Genomic DNA, 17,741 nt, shown 5'->3' on the forward strand with positions numbered 1-17,741 from the left:
GCATGTACGCACGCACACAAATGGCCCATGCGCTGGGGAAAAATGCCCTAATCAAATGAGCCATCTTGCCAGTGAAAACGGATGAGCAGAGGAGACGTGAACGGAGGGGGGTTATTCACGGGGGCGCTTCAACCCAGTGTGCAACTTTCCGCGTGGCTCTCCCCATGTGATTCATCCCTCCTGCCGCTCCCCCCCCTCAACTGGGCAGGTTCACCTTCTTGCTGCGCAACATGCGGTGCGACCGCTCCACGCCGCGCTTGTCCTCGTTCTTCTTATCGGAAGAATTGTTGTAGTCCAAATCGGACCTCGGGAAGCAGTGCTTCAAAATGTCCAGGAGGAGGAAATTATCCGCGGGCTTCTTCTTCGTGCACACAACGGAGTTTATGACCAAATTTACAAGAAAGACACTTTTCTGATATTGATACATAAAATAGGGCAGCTGCATAAGCCTCTCAGATTGCAGGTAAAAAATTTCGCTGAAAAAATTGTGAAATAATCGCTGAAATTTATTTACTATTTCTTCCTTCTTCCCATCTATCCAAACGGTTAAAAATGATCTGTTCAGAAATATGTCAATAATTAGCTTTATCGAGCTAAAAGGAAGATATTTTAAATTGTTAAAAATTAAATTTAAAATTTCAACGGCCAAATAAAATTGCAGAGTGGAGTATTTTTTCTGATTATATACGTACGACTTCATTTTAATATTTCCCCACCCTTTTTTGCTATTTTGAGGGTCAGGCGAAACCCTCTGGTAGTTGGTCTTCACCATTTTAATTAATTCCGTTTTGCAAAAAATAGTGTAAAAACATGAATATATAATATAATCAAGAAAGTTATATTTCGCGTAGTTGGTGTCTTTCTTTATGTCCTTCTTAAAAACGCGACTGATGAGCCATTCGTTGCTCTTTTCAAATGCTAGCGGCTCGGATAAAAGGGTGAAAATAAATTTATACGAAAAATTAACACAAATGTTGTTTAGCTTTTTTAAATTTTCCTTCAAATTTAACGAACTTGTCATAATTAATTTTTTTTTCTGCTTCACCTGGAACACCTTTTCAATATGTTTGTCCATTTTATTTTTGTAGAAACATCCTTTTGGAAAGTAGCTGTAATTCTCCAAATTTTCGCCATTTTTTATGCTTAAAACTTGCTTTATATTTTTCCTGAATTTTTTCTTGCTAATTTGGTTTACATTTCTCTGCTTCTTTTCGTCTATAAGGTTAATTAAATATTTCACCACAAACTTTTTTTCTTCCTCCCTTTCTCGCTGGTCATTTACCGCCGTTGTTCCACGCGAATCGCTTATTTTACTGTCACTGCTTCTGCTCTTCCCACTAGTATGCTCCACTTTTTTCCGAAATTCCCTTTTTTCGCTCCTCCTTCGCTCACTTCTTCTCATTTCCTTTTGCCCATTCGCCTTTTCCCTACTCAACGTTAGTATGAACTCCTCCTTCACCTTCACTTTTAACAAAAGGCAAATTAAAATGTACATAAATGACAAAACGAAGCTAGTCAATTTTTTATTCGCCTTTTTCTGTAGCACCTTATCTATGCCTAAAAATAAAATGTTCTTCAAAATGTTGTAATTGTCTTCGTAAAAAGTTAAGTAGTAGAAATAAAAGGAGCACATGAAATTTATATACAGGTTAATCAGGTTCAGGAGCAGCTTGTCTGTTATTTCTTTCTCTTCTCGCTTGCTTCGCTGGATAAGGAGCGCCTCTCGCGGGGGGAAATAGTCACTCGGCGCCACGCCGCTCATCGCGCTGGACACCCGGTGGCTTCCGCTGTTCGTGCGCGCACTTTTGCAGTTGTTCTCGTGGTAGTTGCTCGTTGGTTTGGCGGCCATCCCGTCAGCGGTTATCCCTTCAGCGGCCATCCCTTCAGCGGCCATCACGTCAGCAGCCATCACGTCAGCTGCCATCACGTCAGCTGCCATCCCTTGTGTTGCCACCGTAGCAGCGGCCACTTGGTTAGTTCCTCCCTCCTTCGACGTTACCGCCTGGGCTGCAGCTTCCTCCCCCTTCTTGGTGTTCCTCCTCGACCTCGAGTTTCTGCTCGCCCCGCTTCTGCTGCCCCCCTTTTTGCTCCTTGAGCTTTTGCTCGTCTGCTCCTTGGCCTCAGCGCCCCCCCCGGGCGTCACGCCATTTGGGCCATTTAAGCCAGTTACGTCTGTCACTACTCCTGTTGCTACGTCTGTCACTACTCCCACTGCTCCATCTGTTGCCGCTATAGGCGCAGTGGTCGCCGCGGCTGCTAACCCCGGTCGGCCAACCGATCCCGCCACCGCCTGATCCACGGAGCACCCCACCGGAGTGAAAACCTTCTGATTTGTACCTTCCACAGGAGGTGCGCCAAACTTGTTATAATTCTGCTCAACCTCCGTGGTTCTCTGCTCCACCTGTTCACTTCTCCTATGATGGAGGCTCCTAATCCACATGCGACTCCTCCTTCTGGTGTACGTCCGCTTCCTCAAAGTGTCAATATAATTCAAGCAGATGATAATAAAATTTTGGATAATAATTTTATTCACATGTTTCTTCTTCGAATGTTTAAAGAGACAACAAAAGGAAATAAAAAAAAAGGGCGACTGGGAAATTTTGTACACAGGAATGTACCAAAACGTGTTGGTAATTAACTTTATCATTCCATGTATATACTTTTTGTTATTTTTTATTTCACTTAAGTAGCAAAATAAATGTTTTATAATTTTTTCTATCCCTCTATCGATGTGATGCCTTTTGCAAAACTCAATTACTTCGTTAATTTTATCGAAATTTTCCAAAAAAAAATCCGTGCTGTTCAATTTGGTGCTCTTTTCAAATATGAATATGCTCAGTAGGAAAAGCTCCAAGTTGTCGTAGAAAAATTTTTCCACTTTGTAATCTTTGTAGCTGCTCAGAGCGCTGTACTTCCTGAAGTAATTTAGCCTGTCCATCTCCGCTATCATGTTGCTATTACAGTTTAGGATAATTTTTAGGCTCGTGCTTTTCTCATTTGTATGTTCTAAATTTTGTTCTCCTCCCTCCTTGGCTTTGTTCTCCGTTGAGGCGTTTTTCCCATCTGCCAAAATGTCGCTCGTTTCTCTTTTCTGAGTTGCTGCCTCTTCGGGGAAGAAGCCATCTGTCGTGACCTTCGCGGGGTCCCCTTCATTATTGTTATTATCACCTATTTTGTCGCTTCCCACTTGGGGTTGATCCCTGCTTGGGGCACCTCCAGGAATGCCGCCTAGAAACTCACTGGTGGGGGTTGCCCCCTCTACCGCTGCTCCTACTACCCCCTTAACTTCTTCCTCCTTCTTGGCTCCGCTTCTCCCTTTCCTGTCCCCCGCACTGGAGGCCTTACTCCTGCTCATTCGCCTGTTTTTCCTTTTCTGCTCATGTTCCTCTTCAATCAGCAGGCTAAAATTTTTCTCCTTCGTGTTGACGCCACTTTTTCTGCCGTACCTGCTTCTCCTAGTTTCCTGCTCAGCAGTGTTACTCGGTGGATTTTCCACCTCTGCTTGCTGCTCCACTTTTACTTCACTTTCCGTTTGGCAAATTTTCGCAGGATCCAATTGCGTCTTTTTCGCCTCCTCCTTCTGCTGCTCCGCGCCGATCAAGCGGCTTGTGTCAATATCAACCTTCGCTTCGTCCTTCTTGGTGCTACTGCATTTCCTCCTCTTGCTTCTACTCGCGGTGGCCTTCGCGGTTGCACCGTTGGCGGCGTTGGCGGCGTTTGCACAGTTGGCCGCGTTTGCACCGATTGCCTCGTTTGCCTCTACACTCTTGGGGGCATCTTCGATGAACTCTGCACCCTTTGCCTCACTGACACAAGTGCCGAGTGCCGCCTTCTCCCCTTCCGCGGTGGTCACGTTACCGCCGATCGCGTTGCCTCGTTGGTTTTCCGTTTTTCCGTCTTCACCTGCACCGTCATTTTTGGCACTGGGGTCTTCTTCCTTGGGCGCCGCTTCTACAACAGCCGCGGTGGCCTCCTCCGAATTGTTGGCCCCAGGTTGCCCCTTCTTGGAGTTGCTCTTGCTCCTTCGGCTGTTGTTGCCGGACCTCTTCCTGGTCGACTTCCTTTTCTCGTTCTGGTTAGCCGCTTCGGGTGATGGCAGTGGGGTCTGCGCGTTTTGCGTACTCTGCGCACTTTGCAACTGCTGCGCCTGTGGAGGCGGCTCCTCCTTGGCCGGGGGGGGCAACCCCGTCGTTGGCTCCCTCACCCGCTGGGGGGCATCCACGTGGGGCTCCTCTACCTCCTCGTCGTCCTCCCCCTCGGCTTTGAAAGAATTGTCGTAACCAAAGGGATGCGTTTGCCCCCTTCCGAGGATGCCGTTTACTTCCCCTTTCCGATCATCGTTGTAGGAAGAGTTGGAAGCAAAAAGGTCATGCCTTCTGATGGAGGAGAAGAACAGTTCTTGTCTTTTACATTCCTTTTTCGAAAAAATGTCCGAAATTTTCTTCCTCTTGCTTCTCACCTTGGAATGGAAATGGTTAATCCTGCTGATGATGGTGTCCTTGAACTTTTTCTTGTAGGAGAAATATTTTAAAAATTTTAAAATGTGCCTTTTGGTGTTAACCTCTATCAGTTCATTGTCCAACGACTGTATGAGTTTGAAGAAGAAATACTCGAAGGAGGTTATGGAATGTCCATTTATTTTGTTCAGCAAGAAAAGGACTTTTAACAGTTTCACAAAAATGAAATAAAATTTCTGTAACTCTTGGATGACCAACCTTTTGAGGCTTCGTATATTTGTCAATTCGCTTCCTCTCGTTTTTTTTTTCACCAAAGATTCTACATTTACGTTGATTAGGTTCTCCTCCATCACCGCAACAATGTGTAGGAAATTTCTGAACAGGGTCAGCATTTCGAGGATAAACTCCAGCACGTGCTTGTGCTCATTCGTTTCGCCCAGCTCCTCCGCGTCTTTGTTACCGCTTCCACTTCCGCTTCCGTTGTTGCCACCGCCGCTATTGCCGCCGCTATTACCGCCGCTGAAGAAGTGATCGGCGTACAGGTAGCTGCTGCGGTGGTTGCCCTCGTTTTTGATGAAGTAAAAAAAAAAGGTGAATCGATTGATGTAAATGTTAAGAAAGCAGAAAACGCAATTGAACATGTAGTACACAAAATTGTTATCGAATGTGCCAAGTTTTTTCAATTCTGCTATGTAGAATATGTTGATAAAGTACAAATTTTTGTACGTGGTTTTTTTCTTTTCTTCCTCATTTTGCTCTTTTATTTTCAACTTTATTTGCATTTCGTTGGTGAGAAAATCGCTCATGTTTATGTTTTTTACTCGAAACGGTTCTACTTTGCTGCTTTCCTTTCTCCTCCTTAGGCTGCTCGGTTCCTTCGCGTCTCCGGGGTAGCCGCCGCCGTTCTGCAGTTCCCCCTCCGGGTCGGCCGTCAGCTCCGCGGCGGTATCGGCGGCGGCATCGGCGGACAGCACGATCACATCATCGCTAAGTGGGCAGCTAACCATACCGCTAACCATACCGTTAGCCGCGCCTCCCGTGTCTTTCCTCTCCTGCCTGTCCTGCCTCTCCGAGCAGTCACCCTCCCGCGGCGACAGCAAACTCCCCAGGATCACCTTAACCTCCTCCGACGAGACCCTCAAAATGCCCTTCAAAATTTTAAAGTTCATAATATTTCTGCAATTCTTAAAAAGCATCAAGAAGGCGAACAGGTAAAGATCCTTCGCATTGCTCAGGAACGTGGAGTAGATGCTCCTCAACGTGCCGTCATCATAGTGGTCCCCCTTTTTATCAGTCAGGCACACACTCTCCTTACATCTGTAAAAGTAGTCAACGCAGCAGAGGTGGTAGGAAATAACTTTATCGTAAAACTCATTCAGAAAAGTGGAAGACAAAATTTTGGAGCAAATGAATAACAAACTCACACACAAATTGCGAAACTTCATATAAATAAAAATGTTCGTCTCTGGTTCTTTCAGAATGTTAAAAATGCAGAGGAAGAAATTCTGGTAAATAGATTTCATGAGGTAATTTTTGAGCAGCTTTTCTTCATAACTTAACGATCTATTTTTTATAAACTCGATAAACAGAATGGTCATCATGTAGAAGATCCTAAGACTCATAAATCTCACAATGCATCCTTTGCTAATGCAACATTCTAGCAAAAAATTGATTATATTATTTATTAGGAAGTTCTTCCCATCACATAGGGACATCAAATCGTTTTCATTTTCCGACGCGCTTACGCTGGTGCTTTTCATTTGATCCATTCTGAGGTGCTTATTCTTCTCATTGCTTCTTATCAGAGACGATATGAACATTTTTGTGGCAAATTCGCTATTTTTACTTTTACTCTTTTTTAGATAATCATTCACGTCAAGCATATGGGGGGGGTACATGCTAAGCGACTGTTCATCCCCCTTAAGCGAGTTAACCTTCATGCTAATCTTCTTCCTCTTCATTTTATTCACATGTATCTCGAACAGCAAGTACCATATGTTCCTTCTCTTCCTCCTCTTGTCCCTCTTAAACAAATTAAAAATCAAATTGAGCAAAAAATAGCAGCTGTAGTTATTCAAAGTGGAGTTATTCTCTTCATATCTTTTGCTCTTAATAAGCTTATCAATTTTGCTCAAAATGAACATATAAATTTTGTACTTGTTCATTTCGTTGCAATATTTTATCCCCTTCAACATGCAAGAAAAAATGCGATTAATTATGGTGAGATTCTCATCTGTAAAATTCACTTCTACACACTTTACGAGGACGTCTAGCATCTCTAAGAAGCTATTACTATATAGGTTATTTATCATCTCCTTTACAATTTCAAATGTACTTTTTTTTACACTGTTCCTTAGAAAATCACGATTTAAAATAACGTACTCCATTTGATAATCGTTTCCTCCAATTAGCTCTCCTTCCCATTCTGCTTCAATTTCTCTTTTCCTCTTCCTCCTTTCTTCCTCTTCTTCGTCCTCTGCCACCTCTACAAGTTGGGCTCCTTCCTCTGCCTCCACCTCCTCGTGGCAGTTCCACGTGTCCCCCAATTCGTCTTTGTGTTTGCTGGCAAGGGGGAAGCCGCCGCCATGGTAGGGGTAGCCCTGCCCGGGGGGGGGCACACCACCCACGTAAGCGTTATATGCAGGCACGTTCGCATTATCTGCAAAAACGTTCGCACCATCCGCAATCATGTTAGCGTTATCTGCAGGCACGTTCGCATTATCTGCAAAAACGTTCGCACCATCCGCAATCATGTTAGCGTTATCTGCAGGCACGTTCGCAAACAGGTTGTTCTTCATGTTGCTCAGAAAGATGTCGTTCATCCCTGTGGCCGAGTCGTTGCCGTTAAAGATGCCCGGCGAGCAGTGGCCGCTCACCGGGTCGTTCTGCACGTAATACGCACCGTAGGGGCTGTAGTTGGGGATGCTATACGCCCCCTCGCCGTTTCCGTTGCAGTAATTGGGGTTTAAGTTACCGTATGTATCATCGTTTGCGAGCCCATCTTGATTGACTACGGGTCCCTCTTGACTGCCAGTGAGCCCCTCTTGATTGCCGAGGAGCCCCTCTTGACTGCCACTCGCGGGGGCATCCTTACCGAAATGGCTAGTCCCCTCGTTAGTGCCACCTACCGCCCCATCATTGGTAATATTCGGCACACCCTCTTGGCTGCCACACGAGGCTGCATACCTACTCAAAATTATCACGTCATCTGGGTTTCCACTCGTAGCTGCGTTAAACGCACCACTGTATTGGTTGTTCCCACCCATGCAGTCATTCCCTGGGTTCCTACTCGTCATGCCACAGTTGTACTCTCCACTTAAATTCTCGCAAACGTTACCAACATCGATGCCGTTTTCGTTTACGTTGTTGCCGACCGTGGAGGTGCTATTACTGTCATCTGCGTACGTGGCGCTGTGGCCGTTCGGGTAGAGGCTGCCCATGCCGCTAGCGACATCGCTTCCTACAACACTTCCTATACCACTTCCCACACCGACGTCGTAGCCTGCGACGTTGCCGCAGGGAGTGCCAACCCCACCGATGCTGCTCCGCGCAGACCCCGCATCCACATTGTTCATCACGCTGCTGTTACTTAGGGGGTCCACATCAATTTTGCTCTCCTCCGCCGACTCGTTCCGTCTCCACACGGGAAAGCAATCCGACTCTTGAATGTTCGGGTACCCGTTTTGGAAGTCGTTCGGGTGGGTGTTGCAGTTGTGGGTTGCGCCACCACCGTAGTAGCTTCCAAAGTTGACATCATACCCGTGGCCATTCGAGTAGTTGTGCCCATTCGCGTAGTTTAAACCACTCGCGTAGTTGTGACCACCAGCATACCCATCGCCGTTCATGTACGCACCTCTGCCAGCGCCCTGCTGGTTGTCCTCGCCCCAAGCCGCTTCGCTCCGCTTCTTCAATTTCTCGGCGGACTTCCCCGCGTTGGCACCCTTCGAGTTTCTCTTCGCCAACTTAATTAGAAAAAGAAGAATTAAAAATTTCAATCTCAAAAAATAAACGATAGATTCACCCAAGTTGTGCCTGATCTTGTTCAGCATATTCCTCATTTGGTCCACCACGACTTCAACGTTATCGAGCAGGAACTCGTTGTAGGCCACTTGATTGTCTCTATAGAAGAGGAAGTTCTTCTTACTTCTTGTGTTAAATAAACTTACGTACACGTTTAGGAGGACATTCACGAACATGACGTTTTCTTGGTTGAGGTCCTGCTCGCTGGGGTAGGAGTCTCTCCGCTCGGTGGTCTCCTCAGTGGGGTGTTCGGAGTGAATCCCTGCGGGGTGGCCGCTTGGATACTCGCTTGAGTGACCGCTTGGATACCCACCTGGATGTCCAAGTGGGTCCCCCCTTGCGAGGCCCCTCCCAGGGACTCCCCCTTTCTCGCCATACACCTCCGCCAACTTCTCCACCCCCTCATCACCCCAATGCAGAGACGGACAAGTAGACGGCGCAGCATCGGCGTCCTTCCTCTCACCCTCTACCATTTCATCCACATCGTGCACCGTTTGGCATTCCTGCGTGTGGTTACTGCTTATGTTGACGTCATCTCTGCTGTGGACCACACTGTGCTCCCTACTCTCTGTGCACTCTGCATTCAGCAGGGTGGAGGAGTTGGCTAACTCCGCCCCCTCATTATCCCTTTTTATTTTCTTTTTCTCTTTGTCACCACTGTGCGAATGTAGCCGCTTATTCACTTTGGCGTAAGTTTCGCTCAGCTCCACAGCATTAGCGGTTTGGGCATCGCCTGCGTTTTCAATTTCGCAATTGGCACTGCTTTCTACGGGAAGACAGCCTTCAGCAGAGTTCACCCCCTGTATGGTGTAATCACCCCCATGGAGCGGATCACCCTGCCGCTTCTGCCCATCAGCTGCTGGTGGGAAGTGGCCCGCAAAAAACGGGTCGTCCGCTTTCTTGACATTTTCGCCTACTTGCTCGCTCGCGCAGCTTTCCCCTTTTGCATCTTTCGACTTTTCGGGAATTTTTCTTTCCCTCCGTTTTTTTCTCTTCTGCAAATTGTTGCTCTCCCTTTCGGTCGAAGCGGACACCGCGATGGGGGAAGCGGCGGGGGTAGCACTCGCGGTAGCACTCACAGACGCTGCCGTAGGCGCTGCTATAGACGCTCCCATAGACGCTGCCATGGACGTCACCCCATCCGCCGACTCACTCACCGAGTTCCTTCTCCTCTTATCGCCAAAAAGCTGATGGACACCAGCGTAGGGAAAGCAGCCATCCTCATTTAGCAGTTCACTGTAGTAGGAAGACGACGTGTCATCCTCCTCCTCCTCCTCATCATTATCATTTTCCTCGAGAGAAAAACAATTTTCATGTTGAAAATCAAAACTTTTGGAAAAATAATTCCAAAATATTCTATAAATAAGCTCCGAAAACTTCTCATTTGGTTCGCTAAACGTGTCATATTTGGATATTAATATGCACACACAGGACAGGGCACTTATTAAGTTGTTCATCAAATGGGGGGGCAAATATGACGAATAATACAACAGCTTGATAAACACAAGGATGTACTTTTTATAAACCCTTTGACAGATGGCTTTGAAATTTTCCTCTGCATCTTTCTGGTTCTCTACCTCTATGTAGTAGTCCCTACTGAGGTAGGATGCTTCACTTTTGGCATTCCTCTCTTCTAATATTTCGTTGTATATTATTGGGATCAATTCCATGTGGCATATTTCCTTTACTATATTGGTTATGAACAAATAATAGGCTTGAAATTTTTTACACTCAAAATTTTCACATCTTTTTATAACTTCAATTATTTTCTTTTCACATTCATCTAGGCAGTTGTACTGAAACATAAACCTCTCTATGTACCTCCTCAATTCTTCATTTCGTATTGCGCCGCTTACATACTGCTCGTACTTTGTTAGTATAAGGTCTATGGTGAACAACTCTTCTTTCCCCTGCTCCTTACACACATTTTCCATATCTTATATATCAGCCAAAAAAAAAAAAAAAAAAAGGGGGAAAGGGGGAGGAGGAAAGAGGGAATAAAAATTGGGTCACCTCTAATATACTCTTTACTTAACAAAGCAGGGCCAAACGCAGGGTGACGCTAAATGCGCTTTGCCTAATCGGAACGTGGTGATCACCCATATAGGACAGCACTTGCGAGAGGGGACAAACTACGCTAAAATAAAGGCAGATTAAACATAACCACGAAAAGTTAAACAAAAAAAAAAAAAAAACTTAAGTTCAACTTCGCCTTTATTTCTACACATTAAAAGTTACATTTGCAAAATAAAACACGTTCATGTGTCCCTTCCCGCTTCTACCAACATGAGTCCACCCGGTTCTCAACCCTATATGTGGTTTATGGAGAATCTCTTCAACTGTTTATATCAAAAGAGATGCGCACACACACACAAAAAAAAAAATAAAAAAAAAAGAGGCATAGTTTTTACAACCAACAGAAGAATATAAAAAATTTCAAAAAAAAAAAAAAACAATTCAATAATAGGTAAAGGGTAAAAGGTAAAAGGTAAAAGGAAGCCAAGTGTAGTGATATAAACCACTTAATTAACATAAACACAAATTATTAGTTTGGACGAAAATGTTAATTTTGGAGAATATACTTTTATCAGAAAAAGGGAGAGGGGTAGGAAAAAAAATTGTAACAAACTAGTGCATATCTAACAAAGGGGGAAATAAAAAAGAGGCATACGTAAAAAAAGGGTTCTACTTTCTATACGCAAAAATGAAAAAAGCAATGTGGGCGTTTTTCCCAAACATGAGGTGAGCACAGATGCAAAGGGGGAGTCGCGTTTACCTCACGCATCGTGCCTCGGGTATCTTCATAGCGCAGAACGCTGAAACTTTCCTCGTCACAAAAAACGGGTTGGTAAATATATAACAGATAAATAAATACCATATCGCTAGCGCGAGCATATGAATAGAATGCGCGCGCTTGCATACATGGTTAAACGTGGGCCGTACATATATGCAATACATATTTACATAAACATGCGAATATTATACAGATATATATATGTGGTGAGCTGAGCGCGTGGCTCCATTGAACGCTGCGTACAAGGGCCATGCGCGACGCTATGATATAAATTAGGGGTCAAATATATATACATATGTACTTACATATGCGTAGCGCTTACATGTATATACGTACATACTTGCATGTATATACATATGTACCTAATTATATACATATGTACATATGCATTATATACATATATATCCAGCGCGCTGGCTTGTTTCCATTTCAACTTCTACATCCGTGAGAAGGAAATAAAAATAAGGAAAAAGGCAGATTTTCACTAAACAAGGTAAAAAAAAGGAATTATTCATACTTAACAATTATTTTGACAAACAATTTTTTTTTAACTCGTTCGTATGGAATATTCTACGGATGCAATTATGTATATGATGATGCCCCTCGCAGTTACTATAAAATATCCGTTTGAAAAAAAAAAAAAAAAAAAAAAAAAAAAAAAAAAAACGTTCATAAAAAAACCGCATATAATTTATTCATTTGCGCATTTCTGATAGATGCTGGCAAAAATTAAACAAACTTGCAACTACAATTTGAAGATAATCTTTTTACATTTAAATGGCAAAAAATTTCCATTCACGAAAAAGGGAGAAATTCTTCTTTTCAAATGGAAATTTAAAATTTTAAAGCAACAAATATGAGTAAATAACGCGGCGAATACATTTTTAATTCTGTTTTGTCATATCTCCAGAACATAGGGGTTTGGGGTTGCTACATAATGTAATGCTCCTTTTTAATTATACCGTCTGCTCAAATGCGTTTTTGCAAAAATAGTTGTACCTTACGAATGGGAAAAAAGGCATAATTTATGTACCTCTTACGCGGGGAATAGCCACGTTCGTATGATAAATGTATTGACTTTAGTACTGCTCGTTAAGTACCTTTTTTTTTTTTTTTTTTTTGCCCTCCCGCTTTTTTTATATAAAGTATCCGCTTACTATACATTTTCCAATTTCTCGCTCACTCGGGGTCTTCCCCATTTATGGGGATGAAACAAACAGCGAATCCTTTTGCTTCCCATCGGGACAGGCTTCCAAACGGGTTGCCGACGGAAATGCAAAAGTTGCGATTGGACAAATGAATACCAAACAGAGTTTCCCATAAAAAGAAAAACAAAATGGTAAGTCGTCATAAAAAGTAGGTAAAAAAAAAAAAAGAATCTCTGAAAATAACGCCCCAGACTTCTTCATTTCAACCCCGTGCCGTCTTAACCGATTTTCGGTGCAGACGCAGCACTTGAGCAGAAAGGCGCTTTCGGTGGATAAAACCGACCCACTACATAATCGTCCACTTTATTTAAAAAAGCTCCGAGCAAATAAATAAAGTTTTTTGTGAGTGGGAAATTGATCGCGAGGGGGGCATACATAATACGCATGTATTTGTATATGCCTATTTGTATGCCCATTTGTATGCCTATGTACCGTACATACATGTAGGCGACCCCCTCCGTGCAGCCGCGTACCGAGAGGCGAATTCGGCCGAGCCACTCTTAAGATTCGCTTCTCCCCACCGCAAACAAGTGAACTCAACCTACACCCATGTGCGAACGAGTGCACGTTTGGGGCTTCTGCGCATGTTTGAAGATGCGTCTGCTGCTGAGCTTTACGCTGGTTACTACGTCTTTTCTTTTCCCCCCTTTTTTCTCCCCTTTTTTTTGCCCCTTCCCTTCGCCCTCCTCGTTTTTCCCCCAATGATAGCGAAAACTTATCTGTACAGCTCGTCCTCATCTGATGACGCAGGCGGAGCAGTGGAGAAAGTAAGCAGCAAGGCGTGCGGTGAAAATTTAACCTTTAAGCGTAGAAAAATAAATAGGGAGAAGCAGAAGGGGAGTAGTAGCACCACCCAAGGGAACGTCTTTAAAAATGCGCATGCTGCTGATAAGGGATTCGTATTCGCTAAGAGGGGAAGCAATCATCTGCCAAAAACGGACAAGGGAAAGCCCCTTTCTGCGAAAAGGAGCAACGTCGGAGGAAGGCACAAAAATGAGGGGCGTGCCAGTAGCGTGGATACGAACTCGCAGTCGCAATCCAGCCGGAGCAGCAGCGGTGGTGACCGTGGAAGCGATGCAGACCGCGGCGTGCCTGTGCGCCGCTCCAAGGAAGACCGACAGCGCCGCAACGCCATCCCAAAGGGAAGCGACCAAAGAACGCTGGACGATAAAAAGAAGCAAGAGGAATACTACAAAAGAAATTACGATCGAATTATGGACGAAATATGGTACGCCAAAGAAGACGACTGTGTTGATTCGTTTTACAACATGGACATTGATTCCACCTACCACAAGGAGAAAAAAATGCTGGCCAATTTCTCCACACGTATGAACAGTGCAGGTAAAAAAGTGAACCAAAAAAATTTAGACAATAACCTGTGGGAACTGAATAAGCTAAAACAAGGAGGAGTGCATTCCACGTACAATAAGTTACAGCTGGACAAAATTAACGAAGCGAATAATACGAATGAAGTTAGGAAGGTTGTTTTGACGAGGCACATAACGCCGTCCTTTATAGAAATATTGAAAAATGATACTGAGCGCGGAGAAGGGGAAAGAAAAGAGAGCCACAAACATAATAGCGTAATTGACCAGTGGAATGCCGTTTCGCATGACATGAAAAAGAGCAGCACGTCCTACTCTACCGTGGTGAAGGACGAAACTTGCGATTTTGTAAAAGCGGCAAAGAAGGGGAGCGAATTTTTAAGGTACTTCAAAAACGAAAATGAGAATTCCAAGGCGAGAGACCGATACTGGGAAATAGGGAGAAGCAAGTTAGGGGAACTGCTAAAGATGTACAAGGAGAAGCAAACCAATTCGACGGCCAAGCACGGCTCGAGTGGTGACCTCCTCGAAGATGAAGATGGCGAAACCGATGCAGACATCTTCGATTACAAGAAGGACAAAATGTACAGCTCCATTTTTAACCAAGAAAGTAGGAAGCAAAAAAGCACTCTGCAGGATAAGGAAGATCTGCGAAGACTGAAAGAATCGCTGCCCATCTTTCGATCGAAAAAGGAACTCCTAGATGCAGTGTACAACAACAACATTATCATCATCGTGGGAGAAACGGGTTCTGGAAAAACGACTCAAATTGTGCAGTACTTATATGAAGATGGCTATCATAAAAATGGAATCATCTGCTGTACGCAGCCCAGAAGAGTTGCCGCCGTTTCAGTGGCCTATCGAGTGTCGCACGAAATGAACGTTGAAATAGGTTCTCTAGTTGGGTACACCATCAGATTTGAGGACAACACAACGAAGGATACCAAAATTAGGTACGTCACGGATGGTATTCTACTAAGGGAAACATTAACAGATAAAGACCTAGACAAATACAGTGTCATCATAATGGACGAGGCGCACGAAAGGTCCATCAATACAGATGTACTCCTTGGCATATTAAAAAATATTTGCCTAAAGAGGAACGACTTAAAACTGTTAGTCACATCAGCCACCATAGACTCGAAAAAGTTTTCAGAATTTTTTGGAAACGCCCCCATATACAACATCCAAGGTAGAACCTTTAAGGTGCACTTAGAGTATTTGAGGAGCCCATGCAATGACTACATAGAATGTGCTGTGCAGAAGGCGATAGAAATTCACATCTCGGATAATAACTACGATAACAATTTTGGGGACATCCTAATCTTTATGACGGGGCAGGAGGATATAAATGCCACGTGCTACCTCCTCAGTGAGCGCTTTTACGAGGTGTACGAGTCGTATAAGGAATCCAAGAGCCACAAGAAGGACACGCTCAACAGGATTAGAAGCATCATCAGGGATAAACCCGATGGGGTACGAAGCAATCCTGGGGAGGACGAACCGGATAAACCGCACGACAACAACTGCAGTGGGGAGGAGAGTGACTATGGCCCACAACCCCTCCACGTAGGAAGCAACACACAGAAAGACGAAGCGCAAAATGCGATTCACCCATTTTACGTCTTCCCCATTTATTCCCAACTGTCCAGTGAACAACAAAGCAAGATTTTCCAAAAATACGATTTGAGAAAAATTATCGTATCAACAAACATAGCAGAAACGTCCCTCACCCTGGATGGCATAAAATACGTCATCGACAGTGGGTACTGCAAATTAAAGGTGTATAATCAGAAGATAGGAATGGATGTACTTCAAATTACGCCCATTTCTCAAGCGAATGCCAATCAGAGGTCCGGAAGAGCGGGCAGAACCGGGGCAGGAATCTGCTACCGCCTATACACAGAAAATACATTCCTCTGCGATTTATACCCAAATAACATTCCAGAAATACAGAGAAGCAACTTAGCAAATGTCGTGTTGCTACTAAAATCGTTAAATGTAGAAAACGTTTTTGAATTTGATTTTATTGATATACCTAGCAGGGAGAGTATCATAAACTCTCTGCACGAATTGTGGGTACTGGGGGCCATAAATAATGAAGGCAATTTAACAGACATTGGGAAGAAAATGATTCTTTTCCCTCTGGATCCTCCTCTGTCCAAAATTGTTATATATAGTGAAAATTTCGAATGCACCAATGAAATTTTAATCATTGTTAGTATGCTCTCCTCAGCTGCAATTTTTTTAGAAGCCAAAGAAAATAGCGAAGCTATCGAATCGAAAAAGGAGAAATTTACCGTCCCAGAGAGTGACCATCTTACGCTGTTAAATATCTACCTGCAGTGGCGTTCCCATAATTACTCCCCCAGTTGGTGCTCAAAAAATTTCATTCAATATAAGTCTATGAATAAGGCCAAGGAAGTGTACTCACAACTGAGTGACATAATTAAAACGCTAAAAATGAAAAACGTTTCTTGTAATAATAAATGGGAATGCGTTAGGAAAACCATTTGTTCTGGCTATTTCCACAATGCTGCCAAGTTGAAGTCCATTTCGGAGTACGTCAATTTGAGGACAAATGTCTCCTGCCATGTGCACCCCAGCTCGTCTCTCTACAACATTGGCTACACTCCTGATTATGTCATTTATCAAGAAATTGTTTTTACTACTAAGGAGTTCATGCGCAACGTGACTACGGTTGATCCTGAGTGGCTCTGCGAGTTGGGCCCCCTCTTCTTCTACATGAAAAGTGTCTGAATGGGGGTACCCGCGGTTGGGAGATGTCAGCTGTGTGGCAGCGGGGTGTGGGGGGAATCAGTCCACCTTTCCTTCTCTCCCGTGTCAGTCACTTTTCTCAACTGCGTATCTCACTATTATGCACCCTTCGCGCTCCCTTTCTGGGAGTGTTCCCAATTTTTTTTTGTTTTTTTATAACCCCCATGTGTTCCTATTTGCGCACATACGGGATGCAATTCTTTCGCACCTCTGCCCCAATTGTGTGTTGTCGCTTTAGCGCTACGCCGCCCGCTTTTTTTTGTCCATTTTTTGAAACTCCTTTCTTTTTGGAAAATTGGCTAAACTTTTTTCAAGCGCCCCATTGTAGGGGCGTCTCTTGGCACAATTTTGTTCTTCCAGTCAATTAGCCCCTATTAAAGGGGGGTGGCTGTGCTGCCAATGCGCGGGTTATTTCCTGACACAGGTGTGTGTAGGGGGAAGAGAACAAAATTACCACCGCGTACTTTCAAAATTTCTCAGCTGGCCCTTTTGCGCCAAACGGATGCGCAATTTTTGAAAGCAAAAAAGGAACCACATGTGGATGATTACTCGCGGATGGGTTGCCCCGTCTGGCCCACTTCACCGTTGCTACTTACGTACGTTTAATGTTCCACCACAGGGGGGGACAATCGTGCATACCTGCATATGCTCATTCATTTTACCCCGAAGGGAAAGGATTCTGTAAGATAGTCACGACAAATGGTACTACCAGTTAGACAATTTCGTTTATGTGTAAATCTGCACATTCAACCACGCTTTGTTGTGATCCCTTTAAACGAAGTTTTGGGTTAATTGGGACCCACCTCGGGCGTATAGAACAACCTTTTCCATGCACTGCACGTTTCTACATTGGCGGAAAAAAGGAGCATTTTTTTTTATTATTTTATTTTTTTTTTATTTTTTCTCTCACAAATGGGCTGTCAAGATTTGCCCAAGCGGTACAATATGCTAACAAGTTGGAGGTCAAACATGTGGAAGCGTCAAAATGGTTTGAAAAGAGAAAAAAAAAGGGAGCCATTCATCATTTCCTCATATGTGATGCGAACAGAGGGGCGGCAAAAAATGGCACAAACGGTACAACAAAAAAGGGGAATGCTAAGCGCTTTGCTTGGAAGAATATGAACACATATTTCCAAAAAATGAGGATTAAACATCCTTT

At 44.0% G+C, this 17,741-nt stretch overlaps 2 protein-coding genes across 2 annotated transcripts; one reads left to right on the top strand and one right to left on the bottom strand.

The window, feature by feature from the left end:
• Positions 1-196: 196 nt before the first annotated feature.
• On the bottom strand, positions 197-10,411 carry PVX_115180 (hypothetical protein, conserved; the record flags this gene model as incomplete). Its single annotated transcript, XM_001616376.1, has 1 exon — positions 197-10,411. The coding sequence occupies one exon, from the start codon at positions 10,409-10,411 to the stop codon at positions 197-199; it is 10,215 nt and encodes a 3,404-aa protein (XP_001616426.1).
• A 2,769-nt stretch (positions 10,412-13,180) lies between these two features.
• PVX_115175 (pre-mRNA splicing factor RNA helicase, putative) lies at positions 13,181-16,564 on the top strand (the record flags this gene model as incomplete). Its single annotated transcript, XM_001616375.1, has 1 exon — positions 13,181-16,564. The coding sequence occupies one exon, from the start codon at positions 13,181-13,183 to the stop codon at positions 16,562-16,564; it is 3,384 nt and encodes a 1,127-aa protein (XP_001616425.1).
• Between the last annotated feature and the right edge of the window lie 1,177 nt (positions 16,565-17,741).

The sequence above is a fragment of the Plasmodium vivax genome, chromosome 11 (assembly GCF_000002415.2).
Source record: "Plasmodium vivax chromosome 11, whole genome shotgun sequence".
Lineage (NCBI taxonomy): Eukaryota > Apicomplexa > Aconoidasida > Haemosporida > Plasmodiidae > Plasmodium > Plasmodium vivax.